Consider the following 10,710-nt stretch of genomic DNA (forward strand, 5'->3'; position numbering starts at 1 on the left):
TCACGCAGCATCTAACTAGATCCGATGGCTATCCCAAGACCAACCCAACAGGGGATAACAGCAGCACAACCCTAGATTCACGTTTCACGGGAATCTAGGATGGCACGAGACACACTGAATCATTGGCAGTTAACGCTCCTCTTCTCTTCTTTTGAGGTAACTCCCATTTCCCTCCATTTTAGTGGAAACCGATATGATATCATGGCCAAACCCACCGTGAGAAATCATAACTGTTGGTTCATCTTTGCCTTTTTCATGATTTCACATCGAGATCAAACGTTACGTGTTCCAATCGAACGGCTAATAATGCCTCGAACTCCTAGTGAAGAAATGGGAGAAGAGAAGTGATTGCCGTAAAAGGTAAGGCGTACGTGCGATTCCCGATGCTCATAACTTTGGATCCAGACCGTGGAACACTTTGGGGGTATCGTAACAATATGCATCACCGGCGTACCGGAAAGTTATCTGTCTAAAGTACAAAAGCGTTTTTGGAATTTTAACTTTAAACAATACAAAGTTCCTTTCTTCCAACGTCACTATCAGTTATACAATTTTGTCTTTTCTCTCTATGTACAAAACGGCAGAGGGAGGGCTATAAAGTAATTTCCCTTGTGTAAGCTAGTCAGAATTCTGTCAACGAATCGTTTACCCGGTATTCAGAAGACGGTGACGGAGGAGCTGACGGCGGCGCCCTTAGATTCTGGAAATACTCTCTAATATCTGTCCCACCACCCTTAATTTTCGCCGAGAAAATCTCTTCTTCGTCTCTTGACGCCAGAAATGGCGGCCGTAACACCTCCGTTAGCAAATCCCATCTCAGACCATTAAAGAAAGGATGCCTCTTAATCTCCACTGCTCCTTCACTGTAGCCGAGCCTTCTTGTGGGGTCCTTCTCTAACAACCGTTCGATCAAATCCATCAAGACCGTACGCTTTCCCAAAAACTCCGGTGCCTTGATCAAAACGTTCCGAAACGTTTCTTTCCGGTTCTTCCCCCGAAATGGTGTCGTACCGTACATCATCTCGTACGTTAAGATTCCCAAAGCCCACCAGTCGACGGCGAATTCGTGACCTTCTCCACGTACCACCTCGGGTGATACGTACTCTTCCGTACCCACGAACGAGTTGGATCGTTCTCCGCTTGAGAAACTCGGTTTCTTTCGACTCACCGGAGAGACACGCGCAGACTTCACCTTCGTCAACCCACCTGTCTCTGATACAACCGAGATGAGCCGGGTTAGGTTCCTCCGGTGGTGTTTCGGTTTATCCTTCGCCGCTGCTTTAAGATCCATCACTTCCGATTCGGAGACCCAACCGGCCGGTCTGGGGTTGAGAGTTCGAGTCAAGTCGAAATCGGTGAGTGTGATATGGCCGGATTGTTGAATGAGAACATTCTCAGGCTTGAGATCACGGTATACGATGTTCATACGGTGTAGATACTCAAGTGCACATACAATTTCAGCAACGTAGAAGCGAATGGCAGAAGATGAGAAAACCCGGTCGGTTTGATGGTAGCGGAGAGCATTAAGATCGCCGCCGCAACAGTACGGCACCGCCCAACCCAAGTACTCGTCGGACTCAAGAGTGCCAAGAAGGGTTGGAAGGAAAGGGTGGTTCAGGCGAGATAAAACTGAAACCTCCCATCTTGCTCGTCGATCACCTTCGAATTTGCCGTAAAGGGTTGATTTCTCCACCACTTTTAAAGCGAACGGTGACGACCCAGATGGGTCTGTGATTTGGTCGTGAACCAAAAACACAGTTCCCATGGCTCCGCTTCCAAGAACCCTGATCGCTCTCAGATTGTCTAACTCTAACTCCGGCGACGTTTTCTCCATCATTACAAACTCAGAGAGACAAAGAGAGAAATGGAGAGAAGAACGTAGAGAGAGCTGTGAGAGAAAAGAGGAAAGAAAGGTTTGCTTTTGAGGAGATTCTGAGCTCAGGAGTTGATCTCGTTTTCATTTTAATTTAACTTTTAAGCTTCACTTTTTTTAATGGAGAAGTATCGATCTGTTTCGTCGTTAGCAAACATATGAATACTATTAATGTAAAGGCATATATACCCACTTCATTAAGTGGGAACCACGATCATATCTTACGGTCCTGATCATCTCTAGATGCTATAGCAAATCAGACGGTTCAGATGAGTTCAGTTCTGTAGTGTAAGTAGCACAATAACATGAATAGTGTCTTCTAGCTTGAAGCTTTGGTTGTTGAGTTGTACATGTACTTCTCTAGTTCTCTGGTGTTGGATTGGTTAGGAAGGCAAGTGAAGTAAGTAGCGATGCACACGTGTGAGGAAGTAAAACTTAGATATGATCTTGTAAGAGAGGAAGGAACAAAGGGGAAGAGACAAAAGTGTGCACACGTGTGTACTTATTTTGTGAGGGTGGTTAAGGTATGTTGGCAAAATCCATTATCTTCAATTCATTTCTATTTTCTATCAATCGATGATAACTTTCCAAACAGACCCTAAGATTTTAACCTTAGTCAGAAGATTATGATTGAAGGTAAATGGGGTTATCTTGCTAATCTAATTTTCTAATAAAAAGGCAAATATAATGATGTTAGCTTGTAAGTTAAAATTTGTTAATGTGTTAGGTAAATGAGGAACTTAGTACTTGGTTGGTAATTTTTTTAAGTAAGTATTTGTTGACAATTTAGTATAGGTTGGTAATTAGGTATTCTTGGTACAACATGTATTGATTAATTCATTCTATTTATTTTTTAGAGCAAATTACATATATATCTCTTAGAATTTAGTCTATATGTTTTCATTCTTTACGTGTTTTTTTCCTTTTTGGTACGAATGGGCTTTATTAAGTCGGGGATGAGGATATTAATATGCCTCAGCCAGGGTCAAACCCACGATTTCTTTATTAAAAGGTGTTGATTTCAACCACTAAAACAGCTCTGGGTTAGCTAATATCCCATACTATTGTCAATGCAGAGTTGGTAGAGTGGTAAGATCCATACTTTTCAGTGGAGAGGTCATGGGTTCGACCCTTGTAATCAAGATGCGCGTAAGCTAGCCCGGATGAACCTCAGATACCAAAAAATAAAAAAAAATCCACTGTATTTTTAAAATCTTTAAACTACCATTGTGTACTTTTAATCCATTTCGACTTTGAAAGGGAAAACAATGAAAGAAAGAACAGAGAAAGGAGAACAACCATTACTGATGAAAAGAAATGAATGGTGGCTTAATGGTTTCCTTATCATTTGTTTGTGTCAACATTCAATTTTGTGTTTTTCTTCACTGTAGATTGAAGATATATATATATTGCCAATGACAAAAAGCTAAAGTAGAAAACTCCAAAATCAAATTAAAGAGATCCACTGTTGGTGCTGGTACACATTCTAATAAATCCATTTCACCATTCAACTTTGTGTGTTTCGTTTTATTTTTCAATTCGATTAGGATGATTGAATGAATTTTCATCAGCTGACTATTAGGATGATTAGATATCCAAAAAGAGATTAATTATTTATAATTTTCATATCTAGGTTTTTCGAAGATAGAATATCGAATGGTTATGGTGATATATTCGAAAATTGAACTATATGGCGTTGACATGCTTGCGCTGTATTATATATTCTCATCATCTCCAATCTTAATATTTGAAGCACGATATGACTAGATAGTGGCGCTTTATACTTGAAGAAAAGTCAAGAAAACTATTCTTAAAGTTAAAAGAAACTCATGAAAAATATAATTTATATGGACCCATTAAATGGTCTCTTAGATAGGAGTTTGGTTGGACATCATATATATAGGTGTCAATTAAATTTCTTCGAGAATCATCAAGTGACAATGCATTTGATGATTGGCTTAAGATATTGAGATCTAAATCTACTTCTTCCACACGGGCATACTATTTTTAATGTCAAATGTGTAATAATGTCTACAACTTGGCTCATACAAAAGATATGTTATTTTATATACCCATTTTCAAAAGACAACTTGTCTTTTCTTGTAATATTTAAAAGGAAAAAAATAAATAATCCCCTTGATGCCGGAAATGGAGATTCTTTTTCATGTCTTCTTATATATTGAGTATGTCATAACTCTTCGTCGATACATTCTTGTCATTAGCAATATGTATTGAATGAATCTATTTTCTATTCTCTCATTGTTTTTATTTCTTATTCTTACCCGAAAACCTCGGTCTGTAGATATTAAAAATGAAAAAAAAAAAAAAAAGCATATTTTTGAACCTTGGATTATATTAAAGTATTGAAGGATCTCTTAAAAAATAGAGGATACAAAAAATTTAAGTAGAGAATTTTATTTTATTATTTTGGGTGGGGAGAAGGAGTGATGTGGTCTTTGACAATTTGATATGTGAAGCTATGTGGAAAGTTCTCTTGCTCAAAACCACATGCTTTTGCCTAGTATTCAGCTTAAGCTTTAAGCTTTTGTCTTTCTTCCCTAATTCAAGGTTTTATCCTAACTTTTTCTTATAAATTTAAATTATCCTCCTTATTTTTCTCTTTTAAATCTTGTGACATTGTAGAGAGATTAATGCATGATTATTTATGTTTTTGTTTGATTAGTTTTAAATCCATTCAATAAATTTAATTGATGCTTTGGTTAAGATAATACTGATATATAATAATGTTAAGGGAAAATTTCCCAAGTGTCCTCTTTCTCTGTAAACTCAACTTATTTGACTAACTCAAACCATGGTCTAGTATTAAAACTGATCAAAACTCTTTACCCTAATCATATACCAGAGTTACATATTATTATCACTAGTATTAGTGTTAAGAACACAAATTAGCTACTAAACTCCAAATGGAAAATATATGCTCTAGACCCATTCATGTCAAAGAGAATAATCTACTGTTTGTCTTGATGGAAAACCATTTTGCCCGACCAAAAATCCCATGGGGCCTTGTAGGTCATGTCAATGCATCTCTCCTTAAGCATTGTGATGGATATATGTTGGAGCCTTGCTAGAGGAGAGAGAGAGAGAGAGAGGAGAGAGAGAGAGGGAGAGAGGGAGAGAGAAGCCCACTTTATACCCTCCCCACACATCATGGGTTCCTTTGTGAAGGAGCTAGAGAGAGAGAGAGACCCACACTTTATACTCTCCCCCACACATCATCGGTTCCTTTGGTTAAAAGAGAGTCCACCTTAGACCCTCCTTTAATCCTCTTTAGGTGACAAGAAATCTTTATACTGTTTTCTTTTTGTTGGTGGTTTGAGCGTGTAAATGAAACTGACAACCCCACCCAAATTTTTTTTCTCTCCAAAAACCCCAAAGTTTCTGAGTTTCATAAGATAGTCTGGTCTGCTATCATTAGGTTGTGGAGAAAATGTAAGCTTCCACCAAGTTAAAGTAAGAATAATTATACTAGCTAATATGATTTGTATACTCCACCACCCATATGTCAAAGTTAGCAACTAAGGTGTCTACTTTACAGATGAAGGTATATGTATTCTTTGGTGGCAAGTGTCATGGTCGTGTGGTTATGATTTTCCAAATGAAAAGAACTCTTTACATATTATAGAAAAGATTGCTTTGTTTTATGATTGAAAAATGCTCTTTGTTCATTTCAAGGAGACAAGAATGAGTATTTTTGAATATAGGTGGTGCCCATATGTTGAAGATTTATAAAATAGTACACCCTATTCATTTTTGTTGAAGTTAACTTCACTGTCACTGAAGTGTTGGTAACTTGATCTTATAGTTGATTGAACGTAACAATTGCTTGAGTAGAAAGAAAATGAAACTGATTTTTGGTGAAGAACACTGAACAATAATGTGAAAAACATTTGAGACACATTCAAAGTTTCTTTGCCTAACTTTTTCTCTTTTCTTTCTTAGACCTTTTTACTTGGTGGTGACTTTAAAGGCTGCTTCAGTTCCATCAAATTATTTACAGGCATCTTTGAAAGGATCATTGTGTTATATAAAGTCATAAAAGCATGGTTGGCTTACAAATCAGTAGCTTGATCACTTTTTCTTCTTCTTCTATATGGGAACACTAGATTGGTTCAGAGCTTGTAACTGCAGAAATTAAAGAAGATTGTTTCAGACAGGTTGATGGGTTCAAACTAAGATCATTTAATAGAGCTGTCAATGAAACAACAAATCTGAGCTTACTTTTCTCTGGGTTGCTACAACAGGAATGAGTTGGGAAAGAGACCAATGTGGTCCAGCCTTTACCGGTTCAATTATTTAAGAAAATTGAAGCATATGATCTGTGAATCTCATGAATCAGGATCATTAATTAATTATTCTGAATTGGAGACAGCAACAATGTTCTACTCATTCTATAATCCTTTCTTTTCTGGGGGTAGAAATACTCATTCAAGAACATAAGTGAAACCGTGAATGCATTCATGCACCATCAAGAGATTATTTATAAGTTAATTATTTAAACTCGTGGATTCTTTCTTGCACTAGCACGCTTCACACTTTAATCTTATTAAAATTTGCTACACAGGTACACGACAATAACACTTGGGTCCACTAAAAGATGCTTGAATTCAAGAAATCCCATAGACCTATTTCTTCTGCAATATAGGGAAATACATAGGTGTAAGATTTTCATGGAAGTGATGTGAAATGAGAAAAAGAAGGGAAAAACTTTGATTGAAACTTGGTAGATAAAGTTATTTTTCTTGGTATCAAAGATAAGATAATGTTTAAGGCTTTACCAAAAAAAAAAAGAGATGATGTTGAAGGGGGAAAAATGCAATGACATGGGCCCAAAGATACCATTTGAAGCTCGAGAACTTCAGTTTAGGAGCTCCAGTGATAGTTAGGGTAAAGAAGCTCAAAAACTTCTGTTTGAGAGCTTAGAGGCATCATCTGAAGCCTGGGAACTTCAGTGGCAGTTAGGGTAAAGAAGAGCAACTAAGCATTGTCTCCATTACAAGTGTGAAATGCAGCATCAGATCTGAAATGGAGAATGCCGACCCGGATTAACTCGGAATATGGTTGCGTAATAGACTTACTGGTTTTCTCGGGATTGAACTGTGTAGCATTGAAAGCCCTAACTGACTCAGAGACAATGATCGAGAAAGGAAGGAAATCTATGATAATTGTGAGATCTAACTGTCTTTGATAATCAGGTCACTCTTTTTAAACCTTGTACCTACCTCCCTCAAGGTGATGAATGTTCACTTTCAATACCTCTGTGTTTTCTCAATCTGAAACATTTCTTAGTTTAAACTCAAGGAAGTATTGTATTTACTTAATGACTTGATCATCGGAGGCGGACTGTGACCAACCAAGTCATTCTATTCTCGTTATTTCTTTTGGTAACAAGTTCCAACCTGAACTCAATCAGCTCATTATACAGATCAATTTTGGATGCAACATAGTGCAAGAAAGATGATTTTTCTCATATTAAGTATAATAAAAATTATTATGAATTTAATTATTTGAATATCTTGGAATATTTATTTGATTCTGTAAAAAGATGATATGTTCATACGTTGTGTGAGTAAATTCTTATATATAAAATGGTATTGATAATTCTGTGCTCACCCAAGTCTATGTATGAACAAATAATTTAGGTTAAAAAGAAACGAATGACTCAAATTTATTTTGTGATTTCAAAAATATTGTTTTTTTTTTCTTTTGGCTACATGGATAATCTTCAAATCTATCTTGTGATTTTCATAAATATTTAAATTATCATAATTAGTTAATGCATTAGGTAGAAAAATGCCTTAGGGGACCACCCTTTGCCTTGGGGCATAATTCAAATATAGGGTTTTATATGCCATACCAAAACTATAGTGTTTCAGTCAAGACTTTGTGATTCTCATTGTAGGGTAGTGAGGGGGCAGTACTTAAAATTTGAGAAGTCTTTTTAATAGTTTATTGAAAAATTACATGATTATCTATTTTTAGGTTTTTTTTATTTATTTACGAAAGTAGCCACTCAATGTTTGAAGAGTTTTTTTTTTTTTTTTTTTTTTTGGATAAAAATAAAATATTTTATTAAATAACGGTGTAAAACACCTAGGGGTTTAAATACCCAACAACTAAGGAATGAAATTTGACCAAACAATCATACATGATATAGATTGAGCCTTCCTTGCCAGGGTGTCTACAAAGTAATTGGACACCCTTGGATGATGAGTAACACTAAGCACACAAGGTTCTATCATACGAACATCTCTACTCCTACTTATCAAATAGGATACAACTACATGGGATAAGTGAAAAAAATTCAACATATAACTGTATCCAATACCCATTCCTTAGAGGTTGAGATATTTAAGTGGCTTGGAACTACTCCAACAAATTTATCTCCAAGACTCCACTGCACAATGGATAGTTCACAAGTGGATAACCACTTGGTAGTGGTGCATAACCGCTTGTTGGTGGTGGTGGGACACTCATCTCCTCCATCTCTAGTTGCTCTATTGCTTGTTGTTTCATCGCCGATTGATAAGTATGCATTTATCATTATTTATTTGATTTAATTTTCCGTACTTAGTTAATTAAAAGAGAGATAATTGAGTATTTTTGTGTCTTTTTCAAGAATAAGGTGATTTTGATTATTACAGATAATGTGGAGCAAAGTTGACATAGTAGATATTGGAGAATTTTAATTAAAATTAAATCATGGGATTCAACATTGCTACCCAAAAAATCATAAATGGTGAGAATCCAACTTAATTAATGCAAAGAGAGCATGAATCTTAGCCAAATTGGAAACAGGTGGAGGTCCAAGGAACAATATTGGTAATAAGATTTGAAAATCGTATAAACAGACCACCTTGAGTATTTTAGGCATATCTCTCTCGTATGAACTCGGATTGTGGTGATTCAAGATTCAAAGGAAAGATAATGAAAATATATACAACTTTATAGTTTTGCGTTTTCCCAGGATCAGAACTAATAAAGGTATAATTGATGAGTAAAGAGGACAAATTCATTGTGTGTGGGATAGATAAGAAGGAGAAGCTAGACACAGATAAGAGATGGTGAACACGGATCTTGGCTCTCATCTCTCTCTCATTGTGCAAGAAGAAGACCACAACCCTCTTTCTAAATTTCATCTTTATTTGTTTTATGGGCTTTGTTATAATGAGTAGCTAATTCCTTTTCTTTGGGATATTGACGAACCATTATTTTTTTCATTGATTTGTTTGTTCTATGTCATCTAATTGATGTTTTTAATTATGTTTGAGTTTGGCCAAATATATTCGATGTCTAAGCAAACTAAGCATGCCAAGTTTCAGCGAAGAACGATAGTCTTACAAAGATATGGCATATCTAGGAAAAATCATCCTTTATTTTGAATAGAGTTATATCAATTAGTGAAAAGCATTGGAGATTCAAAATCCCAAAGATCCTCATGTATTCATAGCTTTTGCATTGGTTTATAGTTTAATTTCTTTGTGTGTGTGTGTGTGTGTGTTTTTTTTTTTTTTTTTTTTTTTTTTTTTTAAGTAGGATAAAAACAGTTCAAATTTATTTTAAATTAGGTTTTGTTGAATTCAATCTTAGTAATTTAGTCTTTTAGTTTCCCGTAGTTTGACCCCGTACTTTCTGCTAACTAGATTAGTATAGGATTTTATTTTTAATTGGTTAGCGATACGATCACCGATGCATTCATAGATAGCAATAACACGCTCAAATGGTGGACAACAATAACACGCTCAAACGGTGGACAACAATAACACGCAAAACCAATGGAATTTCAATGACTTCTTTCCCAGATTTGTAAGAGATGTCGAGAATCAATTTTCCTTCTTTCCCATTTGAAAGACGAGATTCTCAATACATAGAATGTTGTGTTGACGACATTATTTAGTAGGATCGAACCAAAGACCAAATCGTTCTTCACATGTGAAGATTGTCCTTATTTGAATCTGCAAATGAATATAGCCTTCAACAATGTTCAAGGTAAATGGCTTCTGATTAAGAGATGTTGAGGCCAAAACCAATGCTGAAAAAACCAGAGAAAAACTCAAACGATAACCCAATATTTGTATAATACTAAACTCTTCCACTTCCTTGATTCTTCCTTTCCCCAGGAAGAAAGGAAGATGGGAGAGAGAGCAATCTTCGTCAACCAATCGGCTTCCTCAGCGTTCCGTCATAACCACAAGATTAGGAATTAAAACTTCTTTTTACTTGGGAAATGAAGAGTTTTTTTTTATGGCGCCCACTTTTTATAAAAAGAAATTGGGGATAGGTTGTCAATGCAGGGTTGGTAGAATGGTTAAGACTCATATTTCTTAATGAAGAGGTTATGGGTTCAATCTTTGCAGACAGCATATGTCAACAAGGGTTGAACCCACGATCTCTCCATTGAGAAGTAAGGTTCTTAGCCATTCCACTAACCCTCCATTGGCATTGTGCCCACTTTTAAGTTAATTTTAAATGACCATTTTGGCCATAATGTATTGGTAAATATAATTTATATCTTTTATATTCAAGGATTTAAAGTTTCTAAGCTTACAAAAAGCCCCCTTACATTTATATATCTTTCGATATTTCAGTTTAAGAAGCCCTTTTGGTTAAACAAAACTATTTCACAATTTAAGAAGCCTTAAAGAAATGTTGGATTTCACCCATGGATTTAGGGTCCTATTACCAGTTAAATGATTCAAGTCCTGTCTACTTATGTTCTTAGTGTAAATTTGAGCTTTCGTTCTTAGTGTTTACTGCCCCATTTCAAGGTTCAAGGTTTTGTTATTTTGTGTCTCTGACTTGGTTTCTTGTCCCTTTGA

The 10,710-nt window shown here is 35.9% G+C and overlaps 1 protein-coding gene across 1 annotated transcript; it reads right to left on the reverse strand.

Moving 5' to 3' along the window:
• Positions 1 to 244: 244 nt before the first annotated feature.
• On the reverse strand, positions 245 to 1,951 carry UCNL (AGC (cAMP-dependent, cGMP-dependent and protein kinase C) kinase family protein). The gene has a single exon (XM_089137684.1). It carries the CDS (start codon positions 1,835 to 1,837, stop codon positions 623 to 625), a length of 1,215 nt encoding a protein of 404 aa, XP_088993810.1. The 5' UTR covers positions 1,838 to 1,951; the 3' UTR covers positions 245 to 622.
• Between the last annotated feature and the right edge of the window lie 8,759 nt (positions 1,952 to 10,710).

Source organism: Hakea prostrata, chromosome 10 (assembly GCF_041222555.1).
Source record: "Hakea prostrata isolate BN-2017 chromosome 10, UWA_Hpros_2, whole genome shotgun sequence".
Lineage (NCBI taxonomy): Eukaryota > Viridiplantae > Streptophyta > Magnoliopsida > Proteales > Proteaceae > Hakea > Hakea prostrata.

Bases quoted from the DNA above. Each gene is read 5' to 3' on its own strand.
- UCNL (XM_089137684.1), bottom strand. From the start codon at position 1,837: ATGATGGAGAAAACGTCGCCGGAGTTAGAGTTAGACAATCTGAGAGCG.